General features: G+C 45.4%; 1 protein-coding gene across 3 annotated transcripts in view; it reads left to right on the top strand.

Annotated features, from left to right (window-relative positions):
* Window positions 1-3,257: 3,257 nt before the first annotated feature.
* The window catches only part of SYCP3 (synaptonemal complex protein 3), a 27,909-nt gene continuing 10,743 nt past the window's right edge, over window positions 3,258-20,423 (top strand). The window contains exons 1-4 of one of the 3 annotated variants that reach the window (XM_061549758.1): window positions 3,258-3,289; window positions 16,171-16,305; window positions 17,316-17,430; window positions 18,662-18,696. In XM_061549758.1, the coding sequence (XP_061405742.1) occupies window positions 16,173-16,305; window positions 17,316-17,430; window positions 18,662-18,696 (283 nt within the window). In that variant the 5' untranslated portion in view covers window positions 3,258-3,289; window positions 16,171-16,172. Of the gene's footprint in view, window positions 3,290-13,735; window positions 14,160-16,170; window positions 16,306-17,315; window positions 17,431-18,661; window positions 18,697-20,423 lie in introns of those variants that run through there. The other 2 variants (XM_061549752.1, XM_061549743.1) reach the window with 2 other exon arrangements.

Here is a 20,423-nt window from a genome sequence, read left to right as displayed (position 1 = left end):
TCCTCCTGAGCCTCCTCCTCCTCCTGCTGCTCCCTCCTCCTCCTCCTCGTCGACGACGACGTCGCCCCCTTCCCTCCGCCTCGAGCCCGTCACGGCGGTAGGAGTTGAGGGGGAGGAGGAATCGATTCTCGCCGCTGATGTCGCGCTCACGATTCGATTCCTCGTGTTGACAGTTTTGACGTGGAGTGGGTCGCGAGCACGCCGAGGGCGAGAGGCGCTGTGGGGGGGGCGAGTGGGGGGTGGGGGGTAGGGGGTGGGGGGGGGCGAGTGGGGGGTAGGGGGTGGGGGGGCGAGTGGGGGGTAGGGGGTGGGGGGTGGGGCGAGTGGGGGGTAGGGGGTGGGGGGTAGGGGGTGGGGGGTGGGGGGTGGGGGGGGGCGAGTGGGGGGTAGGGGGTGGGGGGTAGGGGGGGGCGAGTGGGGGGTAGGGGGTGGGGGGTGGGGGGTAGGGGGGGGCGAGTGGGGGGTAGGGGGTGGGGGGTAGGGGGTGGGGGTCTTACTCTCTCACAGGGAACCCGCTGCTACCCGACCCTCACTCACAGTCGTGGGGATATTCAGATGCTCGGTGTGGGTCTACGCTCTCTCTCACAGGGGGGCTGCTGCTGCTGCTGCCTTATCCCGGCTCCCAGTGGAGGGACATTCAAATACTCGATGGAGAGGGGGGTCTAACTCTCTCACAGGGGGCATGCTGCCTTATCCCAACTCCCAGCGATAGAAACATAAAAAAAGATTGATTACCGAAAGAACCAAAGAGTGATTACCCTCAAATTATACAATTTTGGATTGCGCATCAAATCTCTCACGACTGTGAAAACTTGGCAGGACCCTCCTGAAAAACAAAGGCTTCACAGACACTTCTGTAAAATTATTATCGGTTTTTCTCGTGATTTACAGGCCTCTCTGTCTAAACAAGCGAATTTACTGGGTGCCTGACGAAAGTGTTGAATTCTAGTTGTCTGCCCATGCAGCATCACGAAGAACCTGTGTATACTACAGTACTGATAACATAATGTAAAGTACATCGTGTTATTTCAGTTTAAAAAGCTAAAATTGGAAGAAGGCAGCGGCGAACATCGCCTAATTCCCACTGTTCGCGACGATATTCACATTCCGCTCTGCAGTGCAACGCGTTGTTGTGTGGAATAGAACGAGATCTGGATGATTTTGAAAAATGCACCACGGCTGAGTGATTTATACACGTTTTGTGCGTTGTTTGAACCGTATCCTTTTCCAGCCTGTACTATTATTCTGCGATAATAAACACGTTTCCTCGTTATTTACAGATTTGTATTCTTGTTGACAGTAACCAAGCCAATGTGCCCCCTAGTGTGGAAGTGGGGACTTCCCATTTATGGTTCCCAGAAGCAGACCGTGCAGCAGTGACCATTGGTGACTTATATAGTGGACAGACGAGGCCAAAACCGGTCCAGATGCCTCTTGCTGCATTACTGCTGCTGCTGTCAGTCAGTCACATTTTGAATGTGAACTTAGACAAGAAAACACAATGCGCTTCTTCAGACTGCACTGATGTGTTTTTTTTAATACACAATGCACACAGTGCTCTTTACACGTATCTGTGTGTTATTTGAATGTCATAATTGTCCAGCATGCATTATGTTTCGCTGATGATGGGTTTTTCTCGTCCTTTACAGATTTGAGTCAGTATAACACAAAAAAACAGCAGCAAGTTGGGTGTCATCTTAATGAGGACACGCAGACTCCACCGTCTGGGGATGCGCGTTCACAGCGCCACAGAACAACTCATCATCCCTTCCTCTATTCATATCGCTCTTGTGGGCAAACCCAGATAAGTGAAAATCGGTGACATTTGAATGTTATAGTCATCTCCATTGGCATTTATACAAAGCGACTAAATACAATAAATAACTGCTTTCACATGACACCCACAAAGTAGGCAAATGGCATCTCAGGGAGACCCCCTTCTATTAGCAACAACAAAAAAGAGTGAACAAAAAGAATGTTTACATGCATTCATTGAACTGCATAGTCAAATCTGCACAAGGTATAACGGCTTAAAAAGCTTTCGTGACTGCAGAAATTCATATTATCGGGTCTTTCGGTGAAGTCACGTAGATAGGTTCAAAGAAAATTACAAAAAAATACAAAAAAACCACGACGTTACGATCGCAACACAAGCAATCGTCATCAGGAGAAAAAATTAGTGGGAAAGCTGCTGAGGCAGGATGTTTTAAAGGTTTGAAATGGGTGTAGCCCATCTATCTATGAACCTTTATAAACAGTTTGCTTTTAGAGACTAAACCCCCTTTTCCTGATGACGACCGCTTGTGTTACGATCGAAACGTCATGGTTTTTGTTTTTTTATTTAATTTGTATTACTGAAAGAACCAAGAATAAGTCGACATTATAGACTGCCAGTACGCTCACTCAGTTTAATAACCATTGCTACAGTCTACATTATAGACTGCCAGTACACTCACCCAGCTTAAGAACCAATCTACAGTCTACATTATAGACTGCCAATACACTCATCCAGCTTAATAACCAGGCTACAGTCTACATTATAGACTGCCAGTACGCTCACCGAGGTTAAAAACCAAGCTACAGTCTACATTATAGACTGCCAGTACACTCACCAAACTTAATAACCATTGCTACAGTCTACATTATAGACTGCCAGTACACTCACCAAACTTAATAACCAGGTTACTATAGACTGCCAGTACTCACTCCGATTAAGAACCAGGCTACATTCTACATTAGCGTTTATTTATTATTTTATTCACTTTATTTTTTATAATCTTTTCTTCTATCTACGTGACTTTACCGAAAGAACCAACGAATATGAATTCCTGCAGTCACGAAAAGTTTTAAGTCAAAACTGAAGTTCGCTTCTGTGCAGCGTGCTCAAAGTGGGGGGTGGGTGGGTGGGGGGCATTGAATCGAGAATCGATTCCCGCCTGCGTGAATGTCTGCATCGATTACGTAATTCGGAGGCCCATCAAACACGCGCGCCATCAGCATTAAACAATGCGTGTGTACTCTGGGCCACGGCGCTAATCGCGTAGCCTGTTGTATGGGCTCATTTGAAGGTATTTTTTAAAATCAACGAATGTATTCATTTAAAAAAAAATTCGCCTACAAAAATGCTCAGCAGCCGGTGCAGTTTGTGTGCGGTGGGAAATGCAAGGCGCGCCAGCCAATCGGAGGGCGCGTTGCTAAAGGCGGGCGGGAAGCAACAGCCAATGACGGGCCGCGAGACTGAGGAGTGGTGGGGGGGGGGTCGAGTGGTGCCACGCTCATCAGCACGCCGGTAGCCCCACACACACGCGGCACTGCTGCTGCTGCTGTTGCTACTGCTGCAGCAGTAGCTGCTACTGCAGCAGTAGCTGCTGCTGTTGCTACTGCAGCAGTAGCTGCTGCTGTTGCTACTGCAGCAGCAGTAGCTGCTGCTACTGTTGCTGCTGCTGTTACTACTGCAGCAGCAGCAATCGATGTTATTCCATGGGCCAGAACATAAATTGGCCCCACTACAATGTGCCAAAACTTTATTCGTACCGATTATATAATAGCCAATAATAGTGAATTACTTGATAACCCATACTCTTGTGTATGACTACTGTTTTATTTAGACAACTAGCCTGTGAATGGATCGTCTAATTCCTGTGTTCTTCATTACAAGGGGTAACACTCTATCCCGGTGTTCATCATTACAAGGGGTAACACTCTATCCCGGTGTTCTTCATTACAAGGGTAACACTCTATCCCGGTGTTCTTCATTACAAGGGTAACACTCTATCCCGGTGTTCATCATTACAAGGGGTAACACTCTATCCCGGTGTTCTTCATTACAAGGGTAACACTCTATCCCGGTGTTCATCATTACAAGGGTAACACTCTATCCCGGTGTTCATCATTACAAGGGGTAACACTCTATCCCGGTGTTCTTCATTACAAGGGTAACACTCTATCCCGGTGTTCATCATTACAAGGGTAACACTCTATCCCGGTGTTCATCATTACAAGGGGTAACACTCTATCCCGGTGTTCATCATTACAAGGGGTAACACTCTATCCCGGTGTTCTTCATTACAAGGGTAACACTCTATCCCGGTGTTCATCATTACAAGGGGTAACACTCTATCCCGGTGTTCTTCATTGTAAGGCCCCGCGGGCCTCTGGTGGACTTTAGTGTGGCCCCTGACGTTCGGACCCTCAACACAAGACACACACAGTGACCCCCCTCCCCCCCATAATTTATTCCAGGATGTTTCTGTTACGCGTCGTCGCTTTAAGATGTTGTGTTCATATTTTGTTTGTTGCGGTTGCACCCGACTTAAGAGCCGCGTGGCTCACAGAGCTATACCTAATAAATGAAACTTCAAAACTTGATCATCGTCATGCTGCTGTCAAACCCCAACGATGGATTTCAAAATGTGTGGCGGCAGCCCTCACACTGAATATTCGTGAAGAACACTGCCCCAATCCATTAGACAACTCACTGGCAATGAAGCGTAAAGGGAGATATGGAATACAGTAACATAAACAGAGCACATGCTTGGGACCCATTTTTGTTAACGAACAAATATTAATTGCTGAAATGTAACATCGAGCAATTTCAGCGTGAAAGCAGCAAAAAAAGTGTTGATTTCTAGATCATTTCACAAATGGTCGCCATTAGGTGACAATGATGGGACCATACATCACAGCAGAGATATAATCTTACATTTTATGGCATCAGACTCTGTCTCGGATGAAGAGAAGTTCCTTATCGCTATAAGGGACGATGGCCAATGGTGATGAATGACGCCAGTGGCAGCCAAAGAAATGACACCCACAGAGATAACGGAGCCATGAAATAGCCTCGTGTGCAGGCGTGAGTTGGATTTATTACATTGGCTTGGGGAGGTCTTCATCCAGCACCGGATTGCCCACGGACAATGACGATGATTAACTGTTGGATACATTCCCAAGTACAATGAACATCCTGTCGCTAGACGGGATGAGACCAATGGGTTGCGGTCGTTTTCGACAATAGCCCACGGCCGATGATAACACGCTCAGGGTTAGCCACCGCCAATTACTGCTCAGCATCGAGAAGGGAGATTCACTCAATGGAGTAGTATGCTACATCTCTGGTGGATACTCATGCCACTTATTTCACCCGCTCTGTAGCGTCCACTTGCCAGTCTAAGGATGATAATCCCCGGCTGAGTGTACGTAGTAGGGGGATTTCTTCTCTCGACTTCTCTGCTCTGTCGTAAATACCTTGTTTTTAAGACCAAGAGACCATCACGTGAATGACATTCGCCCCCCCACCACCACCCCCGCATTTATTTTTGCCGTACAAATCTTTTTTCAAAACAATTTTCTGAACGTTTCTAGTTGGATGAATTATACGAACTCGGAAGACACCAAAATAAAAACCCCCATACTGGAAGTCTACTCGATGCTGGAGAAGAAAGTCGAGTTGGTGGCATGAACTGGGGTGGTGGAGTCAGAAGCGTAATGACACCGCATTTTTGGAGATCAATGGCATTTCCTTCCATTCAACATTGCTCCGTTTGTATAATGTACGTCTTTCCTGAATCGCATCTACAACAACAAACCCCACCGCTAAACTTCCTGACGTTCAATACAAAAGCCAATCGAACCATCATAAACGTTGCGTCTAATTTGTATTTCTAAAACGAGTTTGAACGCGTTGTTATTTTTCACAGCCGTGTGATGGGAGAATAAATTGTAACAACAACCTCGTTATGCCAATACCGCATCTCTATGTTACCGAATCCCAAGATTCCTGGGGCAAACCAAAAAAGCAGGGGCATGAGAATCGCGCTATGCACGCCCGGTTACATAACGCGATAAAAAGTGTCGCAAGGTTTTTAATTGCCCAATAAAGATAAAGACGCCGACAAATGCAGTCGGTGACGCGTTTAGAGTTTACGTTGACAATGCAGATAGGACGAGAGACCACGACCCGATGACGAATATCAATCAAAAACCCACTCCACGTGGTGTATAAAGGTTATTATTAGAGACCGCTCGTTCCAGAGGGCAATTCACTTCGGCGTGCGAAGGCATGTGGCCGGGCACACGCTTGCGGATGGCGAATGTTAAAATTAAAATAACCCTTGGGAGAGAGACTTGCAGGGATCGGTGCGACGCCCGGAATGTGGAGGGTGCAGCCGTTCGCGAATTCTCTCTCCACTGCTGCTCAAGGCTCGCAAGCTTTGCCCGACCTCCGGGGTGGAAGTGTCATTATCCCGACATTTGTATAGTTATCTCGATATTTGTGTTGTTATCTCGACATTTGCGGTGTTAGTTGGCTGCCGTGACGGGAAGTGCCATTGTCGGTGGCGTGGATTTGTTATTTCTGTTGTCTGCACAATTGCCGAGGAAAGGCCCGCAAAGTCAAAAGGGGCCCACCAACAAAACGACACTCATCAAAGTTGTAATCGATAAGAGTTGTAACACATTTATTGAACCGAGCAAAGTTATTTATTCAAGGAGCCTGGGAAGAAGCGACTCTCAGGAGGGAATTCCAAAGTCGAGCAGTGCAGGGAAGCAGGAAAAATATAAAGTGTTTTGACTTGCAGTGTGGTGGTGGTGGTTGATTGAGCGCTGTGTAAACTGAGTTGAAGCAGAGAGGCTCTCTAAAGTTCAATGTTAATCTGTCATTTTATTGAGGGACTGCGTGTTATCTGTCTGGGACTGTTGTGGGTTTTGCTGCCGTGCCCAAGCTTGGTAAATCGGACTGATATAATTAATGTACTTTATTTATTTATATGAAGACACTTGCTTGACTTTTTCTCTTTTTTGCACTGATATTGTTTGATTTGTATTGTCGGTTGTCGCGACTTTCTGAGCCGCCCAAACTGCGTTATAGCTCATTGGATTCCTCCCGCAGTCTAAATAAAGATTATTATTCTGACGTGGGCAGTGTGGCCTTGACTGCCTTAAATAAACCATACTACTCAAAATAAACTCAGTTTCCTAAAGTGCCTTTCAAACTGGTAATATCTAAGCACTGTACATAGGAGGTAAAGCAATATAAGTATTTCAATAAAACACTGACACACCAGTAAAAACCCAATGAGAATACCATAAACAAGAGACAACTAAATTAGAACATAGGTAACTTAGGCAACAAATGACAACTCAATGCAATGGTAGACAAAGGCTTTCTCCTGCATGTGAGTCATGGAGCTTTTTCAACCATACTTCACGTTGGTCAGTGAAGGGAGGGAGGTGGAATGTGCATGACCAGCTCAGATTTCACTCACCCCTGGTGTTAGCCTCGGCCGGGAACTGATCTCTGAGTCGCAGGGTTTATCGTACTGTGCTCTAACTACATGACATATCCACTCTGAAATGACTCAAGGTCATTGTCTGTAAAAGAAAGGTCACCGTGGCCAATGGGACTGTAATCGTCACAATTTTTGTGCAAATCTACAAACCATGCACGGGCTTAAGAGATGCCCCTAGGTGCGTGATCGTCCCTTCGTTTTTTAGGAGCAGAGGTTAATTGGTGCAAATTCCCACCACAAACCTTTGTCGCATTCTTCAAATGTTGTGCCACATTGCACGCAAAACACTGCAAATGAGAGACTTATTTCTTGGAATGAAGGTACACATTGTCGAGATATTAACCAGGTGGTAGCAGCTATACATGTGGCCTGTAATCCATTGCACAAATCTTAAACTCCCTTCCCGTGCGTGTCAAGGTGCCATACCCTGGCTCACCAGGTGAAGGCAGTACAGCAAGTGGACTAATTGCCATCTGTTTCCATCTGCACGGGGATGGAGTGCGTTTCCCCTCGTGTGTGTGGGAAATTATCTGAAATAGCCCTGTGACTCAGTGTGGCGGTCCTGGATAAATCAGTGAATAAGTAAATTAACACCAATCATGGCCCATGTGCTCAATCGCCAATACAGAAAAACATATTTGGCTCGGCACGGCAGTGCAGAAAACAAAATGCTTTGCTGTACAGCACTACGAGCCCCATGTCTATGCTCCATGCCGTCAACAAACCACAGTGACCAGTGTAATGAAGTATTGTCGAGGCCCTCACCCGGCAGTGTATAGACAAAAGGCTTTGATATCCACAGCAGAAACTGTTCAGGCCCGAGGGGCTTATAGAAACCTTGCAGACATCTCGGCAAGCAGAGGCCATCTGTCATACAGTACCACTTTGTGGGGAAATCAACAGTGGCTGTCCTATGAGAAGACTCGCCCCGCCATAGGAATGTGGAATTTCCACCACTGGCTCAGGGCTGCAAACAGATAATGAGCATCGCCTCAATGTTAACCTGAGCAAGAAATCACTCACTTTAACTTTTTAATAAGGAGTTTGTAAAATAAGTTAAGACAGGTGACTGGGAGTGTATAATTAGATGCCCCCCCTCCCACCGCTCGTCCACCCTGCAATGCCGCAGCGCGTACAAACACCGTCGTGTTACATTAATTAGCACCAACGTGGGCTCACCCAGGCAATCAACTCTGCTACGGAACGGCATGAGCGTGAAACAACGCTGAATAATCACTCTTCTGAGCAGACATCACCCCCGGGAAGCCTGCGGATATCAGACTTGACATGAGCCAGAGCAGACACTGATAACACCTAAGGTTTTCAATATTTACGTGGCTAATAATAGTTAATAACTTGATAAAATGGCACTCGTTTCAAACGGGCGTCACGTAATTCACTCTCATTGGGCAACGTAGGGAAGTTATAACCACGAAAGTAATGTCACCTCGGGTACTGGGGACACCGTGGCATGAGGAGATCTTATCTCCCTTGCTTTGTGTGCGGGAGGGCATGGGTGTGATCCCGACCCTGACGATGCCTGCAATACATGGTGGTCGAAAAGCCAGGACACATAGCTTTATTTAACAAATGATTGAAGCCGAATTCCATTCACATTAATTCACGCATGAATTATCTTGCAATGCGTTTAGGACTCATTTAAAGATTACGGATGTAATATTTGAACATTCACCAATTGTGTTTCGTCTGAATTAAATCGGGGTTCTTGGTCGGGTTTTGTAAACAACAGATTTTGAGGTGACCCCACCAAGGAAGAAGAGAAATAGAAGTTGATAATAGATCAACCATTAACGTTAATAATACAGCTATTACAATGTTTTAACGCCAGTGTTAAAATAAGTGAAATAACCATCTCTGTGTGCTGTCTTTTGAGTTTGCATGTTCTCCCTGTGGTCGCATGTATTTTTAAATCCTTTATATTAAGTTCACTTGCTTGCTTGCGCGCTTACGACCGTGCAAATCTTTCGGTCGTTTTTTAACCCACTTCCCGTGATCCAATCGAGCTGACATTTTGCACACAGACTCGTTGTGCGTGACAATTTATTTTTGTGAAAAAATTTCCAAAATTTTCCACTTTTTAGGAAAACAAAAATTTCATATTTAATTTAAAATACCAATGTGATAAAAATGAAACTCTTACTCAAGAAAAACAGAAATGAATAATAAAATAAAACCGATGCCACGCATATAAAGGATTAATAGTGAAAAACTTTGTTTTACGGGTTAATTTTTTATTTTGTCAGATTCTGCGGCTTTGCCCTCCACATTTAGACAACGTGCGCTTAGATTATTTGGCTGCTATGAATTCCTATTTATGATATAAGCCACTTCGATGAACTATCACGTTTGGCCAAATCGTCTGTGTCAATGCGCTAATAGCTCCGTGGGCTTTACCTGGTAAATAAAACAAAGCAAAGGGAAACATCTCTGCTCTTGATTCCCGACGGTGATTCACGGCCTAACCTCAGGCTACAGGTCAGAAGCAAAGGGGTCATCCACTTAGTACGGACGCATGGAGGGGGGTTCACCCAAATGCGTTCGCTTGCGTATGGGGGGGGGGTCTACTGACAATGTACGCATAGGAAACGGGGGGGCGGCCTCGATAATAATTTGTCTACATTGGCCTTCAAATGAGTTAGATAGTCCGGCGGTGGACTATCTGTTTGCTTAAACAACGTGAATATTATATTACTAATCCTTGATCGTTTCTGCGTGGATTAAATATCGGCCGTTCTATAGGATTCGGGGGGTGGCGGGGGGGGGGGGGGTCAGGCGAACGTGCCCAGGTGGGGGGGGGGGGGGCTGTAGGAAGTCGTACAGGGAAGGGGGGGGGTCAAGTTGTGACAGATTTTTGCTGCCGACCCAATGGATGGCCCATAACTCCAAGTTCGCAACCCGGGTAATGCCACCACCACTCCTTGTAAACACCGACCACGTAACAACAATCATCATCATCATCACGAGGCGTCGCTCTGACAGATTGTTCATGACAATACAAATACCAACCCCTTGAGATCTCCGTTTCTTCACGTGAAAGTGAACGTTGCATTGAGTCTTCTCATCAGCAGCCCGGCTTGCTTGAGCCCACGCTGAACTTGCCGGGTAGTTTACACGCGGTACTATAAGACATAGAACGTCCCCATGTAATGCATCACGCGAAGCGGCTGTTGGTCGTCTTGTAAGAAAGCACGTAACCTGTTTGACGAGTTACTGAAGGCAACATCGCAATGCGTGGTTGTAATTCGACTGTGGAGTTGGCATTACTCCTCTTAAGCAGCACGTATTGCGGTGGTTTAAGTGGAAAAATGCAGCGGTTAGCGAAACCGGCCACCTGAGTTCGATTCCCGCTCACGGCCAACACCAGTGACGATTATATCTGAACCGGTCATGGGCCTCCCCGAGGTCGACTCAGACGCAAATGAGAAACTGGTGCAGTGGTGTGTAAATATAGCCACTGGGGAGACAAAGGTCGACCGGGCGTGGTGCTGGTCACCCACCCCCCTCGTGTACCATTCCGGCCTTAATAGGTGCTCGCTAACAGCACTTGCCCCAACAGTCTATTAAAAGGCTACACGGGCGATCTTTGTCTTTGTAAGTGGAAAACACGTGCAATTGTTCTCAAAAGAAACGGGGTTTTTTGTTTTTAAACGTTATTTCTGTAGTAAAAACAACAACAACAATCGAATGCACCGTTAGCAGTGCCCCGATGCGAGGCACAACAGAGCGCGCCAAGGAGATTCGCTTCGTCGCTTGCCGCCGGTAGTAACGTGACACCCCCAGCACCACACAGCACAACACAGCACAACACAACACAGCACAACACAGCACAGCACAACACAGCACAACACAGCACAACACAGCACAACACAACACAACACAGCACAACACAGCACAACACAGCACAACACAGCACAACACAACACAGCACAACACAGCACAACACAGCACCACACAGCACAACACAGCACAACACAACACAACACAGCACAACACAGCACAACACAACACAGCACAGCACAGCACCACACAGCACAACACAACAACACAGCACAACACCGCCTGTAGTAACGTGACACCCCCAGCACCACACAGCACAACACAACACAGCACCACACAGCACAACACAACACAACACCACACAGCACCACACAGCACCACACAACACAGCACAGCACCACACAGCACAACACAACACAGCACAGCACCACACAGCACAACACAACACAACACAGCACCACACAGCACAACACAGCACAGCACCACACAGCACCACACAACACAACACCACACAGCACCCCCAGCACAACACAGCACAACACAGCACAGCACAACACAGCACAACACAGCACAGCACAACACAGCACAGCACAACACAACACAGCACAACACAGCACCCCCAGCACAACACAGCACAACACAACACAGCACAGCACCACACAACACAACACAGCACAGCACCACACAGCACCACACAACACAACACCATACAGCACCCCCAGCACAACACAGCACAACACAACACAGCACAGCACAACACAGCACAACACAGCACAGCACAACACAGCACAACACAACACAGCACAACACAGCACAGCACAACACAGCACAACACAACACAGCACAACACAGCACAGCACAACACAGCACAACACAACACAGCACAGCACAACACAGCACAACACAACACAGCACAACACAACACAGCACCCCCAGCACAACACAGCACAACACAACACAGCACAACACAACACAGCACAACACAGCACAACACAACACAGCACAGCACAACACAACACAGCACAACACAGCACAGCACAACACAACGCCGCCGACGACGACTCGGGCTCTTTCAGTCATCGCCACCGCGGGCTTCCCGTCGTGCCCACACTGCCGGCCCTTGCCAAAGTGAGCAATGTTGGAGCAACGTTGGGCCAACAACGTTGGAGCAACGTTGGGTCAACAACGTTGGAGCAACGTTGGGTCAACAACGTTGGACCAACAACGTTGGGTCAACAACGTTGGGTCAACAACGTTGGAGCAACGTTGGGTCAACAACGTTGGGTCAACAACGTTGGGCCAACAACGTTGGGCCAACAACGTTGGAGCAACGTTGGGCCAACAACGTTGGAGCAACGTTGGGTTAACAACGTTGGGTCAACAACGTTGGGCCAACAACGTTGGGCCAACAACGTTGGGCCAACAACGTTGAAGCAACGTTGGGCCAGCAACGTTGGGCCAACAACGTTGGAGGAACGTTGGGTCAACAACGTTGGAGCAACAACGTTGGGTCAACAACGTCGTTGTGGGAACCATTGGACCACCGACGCTTGAATGTACGAACTAACAAAAAGAGAACGAAGTTCCAGGATGTCTTGCTGCTTTGCACGTAATAACAACCACGATTATTCCGACGGAAACTCACCAGCACGTTACGTTGGGCATCCGTGGCCTTGCAGAGCGAGGGTTTAGCTTTAAGTCGCTCCGGGTCTTTGCAGGTAACACAGAACTTGACAGTCGCAGCTGAGCTCGCTGGCGGATTTGTAGTCAAAAGTTGAGCTCGCTGATGATGGCTCTGTGTGTGGCCTAGAGATCAGCTCTACGGATAGAGTTGAGATCACCGGTGCCTCTACGGATAGAGTTGAGATCACTGGTGACCCTCTATTTATAGCTGTGGCTACTCGAGGACCTGTGCTTTACTGGTAGGAACCTCCTGGTTACACCAGCCCACAGGGGATTCTTGTGTCCGTCCGTCGTGCATCCAAAAATGGGAGGGTTTTGGCTGGGTGGGGAGGGGAGGATGGGGAGGGGCTGGGTGGGGAGGGGCTGGGTGATGAGGGTGGGGCTGAGTGGGGGGTGGGAGGGGCTGGGTGGGGAGGGGTGGGAGGGGAGGGGCTGGGTGGGGAGGGGTGGGAGGGGTGGGGCTGGGTGGGGAGGGGCTGGTCACCCCGTGGTGTCCTTATAAAACTCAACGTTTCACCTACTCACGCCGGCTTGTGCCCGCCCTCACAGTCGGACATATTTGCGGAATACACCACGCCGCCGTTGACCCTGCAGGCCATTGACCGAGCAACCCAACGTTCCTACCAGCTCCCTCCGCAGGAACGTGTTTGTTTAGGCCACCAGGGGCCTTGTAGCTGTGGTCTAGGCGACTGGTGGTGCTGTGGCTGTGGTCCACGTGACTGGTCTGCACGTGACCGGTGTCTGCGTCTCTAACACGTGACCAGTGTCTGCACGTGACCGGTGTCTGCGTCTCTAACACGTGACCGGTGTCTGTGTCTCTAACACGTGACCGGTGTCTACACGTGACCGGTGTCCGCACGTGACCGGTATCTACGTCTCTAACACGTGACCGGTGTCCGCACGTGACCGGTGTCTGCGTCGTTAGTCCCAGCCACCTGACTCCCGCGCAAGGTGAGACGACTCGGAGGCGTCACGTGCCCGTGACCGACCAATCAGAAGGGGAGGCGGCAAAATCGCCGCGGCGCGAAAGTTCCACGTCGCCGTGCAGCGCCACACTGACGGCGGTGGGCGACGTCCGCGCCAACAAAATAATCCCTGCGCCACCACTCATTGTCATCACTTGCGATTTCGGCATTGTTTTAGTTTTTTGTGTTTGTCGGGTCGCCGCCGTGGCAGCTTGTCCTTTCACGGCTGTTGGATGAGAATGGCTGTGTTTTTGCTGAAGCTCTCGGTGTCACGACGCGAGTGTATCCGTCCGCGTTGACGTCGTGAGGAAACTACGACAACGCCGCCTCTCACCTCTCCTCCCCGCGTCGTCGTTGTCCTCCACGGCACTCAAGGCCAAGTAAACTCGCTTACATCTCCGTCGGAACTCTCTCGCCTTTCTTATCGGTACGTGGCATTCGCGGGGTTATTGTTTCAGTGATCTGTGTAATAGTTTACCTCACGGGTTTACCTCACGCGTTAACCGAGGTGGATGTGGGTTCAACGTTATTATATTCCACGGATATTTTCGACGGATAAACTAAAACGGACGGGCAGAATATATAAAAGGATGTCCATAGACTATAATGTAAAACTGAATTTTGTTTTTACAGGTTATGTAATGGAGAACGGAGTGCCCATAAACTTTTGGTGTAAATGTAATCATTAATGTCTGGACATGTCGTGTTCTCCAATGTAGTGAATACACTAACATCCCCCTTTCCTCACATTTAAGTAATTTAGTTTAATATAAGTATTATACAATCGTTTTTATCAATGTATTTATTAGATTTTCGTATCAAAAAAATCATTTAATCTCGGCATATTTTTTCACAAAGTTCCTGTTTTTTTTTTTAACGTGATTGTTTTTTCCTTAAACGTGATTGTGTTTTACGTAGTGTTTTTATTTGTGTGGGTGGAAACTGAAATACTGAATGAAAAATGTAGATAAACCCAGATTTGAATCTTTCGTGACTGCAAGGATTAATACTCTTCTATTTTTATTTTTACCTACGTGACTTTACTGAAAAAACCTAAGAGTGTAGATAACCCCACTTTTCTTAAAAGAGAATGCTAAAAACGTCGTCCGCTGTATAGACATGGTTACAAATCCGCTCCATGTGCTGTATCACCAGCCAACAACACTTCTCAACCCTAGCAGAGTTTAAAGTGTCATATCTCTTATCCACGACCCTATAATCACAAATCTCCGAGCCACAACCCTTTAATCACAAATCTGTGATCCAGCAACCCTTGCGTTACAAATTGTATACACCAACTCTTTCATCACAATTGTCTGTGGTCCACCAACTCTTTCCTTCAAACTACTAAATCATAGATGCATAATGCCAATGCAAGATTTGAAGTAGCCGTCGTTGGTGGCATGAGGCTCCTGCATTCACAAGCCCATGCAGTCACACTCGCATGCTCATGAGGACACATTCACACATAATTACGCACAAGCACACACTTCTATAGTAATATTCTAATACCATGTCTTCACGTAAAATAGAAATGGCATCACTATGTTGTGACATTACTTTGTAGATTAATATGAATCGTGATTTTTGGTTGACAAGAAATTGTGTTTTCCTCGGCCAATCTTTGGATCAAACTTAATACAGGGCGTTTCAAAAGGATGCGCCCGATTTGAAATCGCGACATCTCTGCAACCACGAACCGCCCATGAATAAAACTCTTACCACTTGAAAGGGCGGGGCATAGAGTTTAAAGTGATGACCGCGAGATGCCTTTCTCAGCACACAAACAGCCCCCAGCCTCAGTCATTCGCAAGATGGTGACCCCACAACACAAGGGGCGTTTTGCGTTCTGCAGTTCAGCAAGACTGAATCCATAATTGCGGTGCAGCGTGCGTTTCAATGGCGTTTTGGCATTGATCCTCCAATGTCAAAAGGCATTCGTCGTTGGTACCGACAATTTGAGGAAACAGGCTGTTTATGTAAGGGGAAGAGTACAGGGCGACCACGCACCTCAGAGAAAAATGTGAGAAGAGAGGCGTTTGGGATGAATTCAACTCTCGTCTCAATGTCCGTACAGCAGGTGGAAGGCACATAGAGCATTTTAAAAAATGATTAGTAAAACTTGATAACTCATTAATCGTTTGTAACTTTTTGTGTAATTGTAACATTTGCCATTGTGAAATATACTGCCTTGAAATTGGGTCCATCTTTTTGAAACACCCTGTATAATTCAGAATGCATCCCTGTACAATTCAGAATGCATCCCTGGTGATGAATAGGTTCGTGGCATGTAAAATGCAAAATGTTTTGGCTTTGGAACGTGTGAACAGGTTGGCCCCAAAATTATTGACTTGAGATGATGTGAGTTGCGTTGTATTTGTTTGTGCGCGCGTGTGTGTGTTTGTGTGGTGACGCTGATTCAACTCGGGACACGAAAGCAATGGCTGCGGTTGTGAGGAGAGAAACCGCCAAGAGCCGTGGGGCCGTGCAGCCCAACGTGTACGACTTTGAGACGCAAGACAACTTCCAGAACAGCGACTTTAACGATGACCTGCAGAGAGGCGCTTCCGGAGGTCCGAGTGGGCTTGGGAGCACTCGGGGGATTCCTCAGGGTCATTAATCTGAGGTTCTTGGGTTTGATCATTGACTTGTATAATTCATCTATTTATGTACGGAGAGTTCGAAAGGCTGTTAATATAGTGGGGGATTTTAAGAAAGTTATTGGCCATCTTCATCTACTGAGAGCCCTTATGGACCTCAATGTACTTAAATTTCAGTTGTAGTTAGAACAACATTTATTTTTTATTGGTTTGCAAAATTCTGCTTATTTAAAAAAAGATTATAGTCATGTCATATAACTTACTATGTGGATTTTTTATTTCTTTTATATGTGAAAGTTGTATTTTTGTATTATCTCCACTAACAGCAATTAATATTTGATTTTGTGATGGGCCATGTAATGATCTGACTAAATAAGTGTCTTGAACCATCCTCCAGCCAACGCAGCCAAACCATTAAATTGTCACGTGTATATTTTGAAGCTCAGGATCTTTTCCCTGATGATGTTTGGCATATTTCCAAATGAAACATAGCTATTGATAATTTGGTTGTGAGAATTGCTGTTCAACTACTGGACATCTGTGAACAAGCTTTATAGCTCATCGCACCTCTGATTAGCGCGGTTTGCTATGTTGGCTACGTACTGTGCGAAAGAAGTTCAACATCCATAAAAAAAAGGTTCTGACTTACCGTAGAGCTGAAACTAATAATTGGCATGTTAGACCATTTGTGAATGTGAGAGTTACATTTTTTTTTATTCACGACACATTTGGTCGAAACAATAAGTGGCCTCACCAAAAAATATTTTGTGAATCGTGATATTGAATATGAATACTCAAGTGAAAGGTTCCACGAACAGTGTATGTACAATTCGCAGATGTACTTACGCATCTGTCTCCCATCATGGTGTGTATGTATAGCACTAACATGTTTGTTTCAATTACGTTACGTGTGTTTGTTTCACTGATGATGCCTTCCAGTAATGTGTACCGTGTATGTTTCCCTTAACCTTGTGCAAACACAGATGAAAAGCCACAGGGGTCATCGCGTAAGAAACAAAAGCGAGCGGCTCCTGCGCTTGCGATGGCTGACGTGGCTGAGCCAGACGAAGAGACTGACACACTAGAAGCCAATGTCGGGTGTGCTACACTCACACCCATACAGACTAGGCGGACAGAATAAGCTCTTTAAATTGGTCATATTGAGAGGTATAGCAATGAATTGTAATATGGTTTGCATGGGCAGGTAATGTGATGTTCTCCAAAATTCTGGCTTCATTGCCCATTGAGGTGGGGGATATGGATAAAAATGGAGCTATAACACATGACAGATAGATACAATTAATGGTGGCGTTTTGTTGAAAGCTTTATAATAAAATATCACAAGCATAAAACCATTTTATAGATGAGGTTCAAAATGTCGCACTCGAAGAAGAGAAATCTGCTTTAAAGTATGAAAAAGTGAATGCACCTAGGCAGGTGTTATAACTTATTGGGATCAGTTGGAACAAATTTAGTGGATCTATTTAATGTGTTTATAGAAAAATAAAATGCCTCAATCATAAAATGATGCCTCTAATTGTATTATAAATGGTGATGAAATTGACTAACATAATACATTCTCTTCCTCACGATATAAATATTTACGATGGTCATTTGTAACAGAATTATTGAACCACATGAGCAAGTTGGATTTAGGCAAGGTTTCTCTACTATTGAACACATACTACCAATCGGTAAAAAATTATTGAGTCCTCTAAGCTCTCAACCAAAGCCTAAATACAAATACATTTTTTACCTATTATTTACAAAAAAGGAATCGCTGCATTCAGAGTGCATAGCAAAAGTAGCACATTACATATTAAAAGATTCGGACAATGAGATAGGCTTTTGCCATTATTATATACAACAACATGAGAAGATATTTCCCTAAAATTGTATAGGAGAAATAAATGCATAAAAATAAGCAGAGAAAATATTAGCCATTGCAGTATTTCTGATGGCATAGTCAATGTACAAAGAAATGTAAATTAACTACAGGAAAATATAGAAAAACTTAATAAACAAGCCTGCAAAGTGGTTCAAGATAAATCCACACCTGAAGAGGGACAATACTTGAAATCATCAGAATATGTGTATATAGGGCAGTGTTGGTGGATTGGAATGAGAATGATGAAATGAAGATGCCAATAGTGTGATAGAGGTTAAATCCAAGAATTAATGTTGTTGAACCAGAACAAACATAGTTTAATTGTGGTTTAATCTTGGTCTTGTTATAAGTTTGAGTTTTTTGTGTTGCAAGTAAGATACTTTACAAGTTGTTGTGATGTACAGTATTTTACATGGTTTAAAAAGTGTGCTTGTATTACAGGGGAGATGTGCAATCGATGCTGGAACGATTTAGCTGTAAGTATGCCTGGTTTCATTTAAACATGGAATAAATGTATATAATTTAAAGACATTAACAAAATCTAGATGCCTCCAGTGGTCTAAAACCATCAAGGCTTTAATTAAAACAAGCAACCTGTGGGCATAACATTATTTATCTGCTAAAAGCAATGACTAGATTAATTTTAGAATGGAATAAAAACAATGTAAATTATTTCAAAATATATTTTCATGTAGTCTCCTGTAATTAAATGCAATTGGGCTAATATATTAAATCAACGGGACTTTATAACAGTATGCATATAAGCCATTTAAATATTCATCTCCCTGCAGGTCAATGAATTGTCACAATTTGAGTCATGATTCGACTGGAATATTTTTTTGCCCATATAGTTCAGTGGGATCTGGTAGTTTTCAGAGTTTCAATGGACCTCCAGCTGTCTTTTCTGAACAAGTACACTCTAGACCACAGTCAATTGTCAGCCAAATTCCACACTTTTATTTTAGAAATTAACAATTCTAATATAAAATGTTATTGTACGTGATTGGGTCAAGACCTCGCTACAGTAGTAAAATCCCTGTCATAACACCACAACAAGCCTTTGGTGCTATGGTCGAAGCCCACGCAGCAAAACCAATGAAAGACAACAAAGCACTGTCAAATGTTAGGGATGCAATTGTATCCCTAACGTTTGACAGTGCTGCTACTGTGGCTTTGTTCTAGCCCTGCCCACTCCCCCCCCGTCCAGCAGCAGCATCCACGCAACACGACCCTCCCCCTACTCCTCCCTCCCTTGCCCCTTCTCCCTCTCTTATATAACCTCTTACCACAGCACCTCTCCCACTTCAGTTAAAATGTCCTTGCCGTAGTTTTCACACCTGATGATGATTGCTTGTGTTGCAATCGAAACGTCGTGATTTATTTTATTTTATATTTTATACCTACGTGACTTATCAAAAGAACCAAAGAGTATAGAGTTTTAGATGTAAAATGTTAGATTTCTAAACTAGTTTTGAATGAATAGCTATGAGGATTGCAGTTTACATTTGCTATTGGAACTTCAAAACTTCTTACCCCTCCCATTGTCATTGAGGTAAAGTGCCTTGAGATCTCATGAAAGGCAATATATAAAACGTAATTATTATACTTGATCAAATGTGTGAATTAGTATAACTGCTGTCAACATTTTTTACCACACTTTTTTCCTCTACAATGGCCACCATGAAATGCCAAAATTGCCCCTTGGAAAATTACGCATCCCCTTGCCTCAGCACAAGGCATGACCACCTGAAGCACTTTGGACTTCACTGTAAGGCTTCCTAGCATCCACCCCAGTACCCCTCAGTTGCAGTTCCTGCAAAGGAAGTTGAGCTATCTAGCCAGTTAGTCATATCAGGTGCCTGACAGAAAGGCCTATCCCTGGCAAAGGTTTGTTTCCCAGTGGGCTTACAGATGTAGGCCATGTGAGTGATTGACTCATTTAAAGTCTGGTAAGAGGGGTTTTTAAGGCAGAGCCCTCTAAAATTGGCATCCTGTGCCAGAAGCCTCTTAAGGGTGAGGTAGAGCATGGTCAGGACAATCCTATAAAAAAGCCCAGGTAAAAAAAATTGGAAGCTTTAGCAAAAATCCCTCCCTGCTACCCTTGCCAGCATTTATAGCATAGCTACGCCTATGGATTAGGCTGGGGTTAGGGGCCACAATTACAGGTAACATCTTGTTTTATGGGTCTGAAGGTTACATTGTT

This window comes from Lethenteron reissneri, chromosome 2 (genome assembly GCF_015708825.2).
Source record: "Lethenteron reissneri isolate LAM-NWPU_2019-01 chromosome 2, ASM1570882v1, whole genome shotgun sequence".
In the NCBI taxonomy this organism is placed as follows: domain Eukaryota; kingdom Metazoa; phylum Chordata; class Hyperoartia; order Petromyzontiformes; family Petromyzontidae; genus Lethenteron; species Lethenteron reissneri.
The sequence above is the reverse complement of the archived record's forward strand: the minus strand, read 5'-3'. Positions and strand labels throughout refer to the sequence as shown.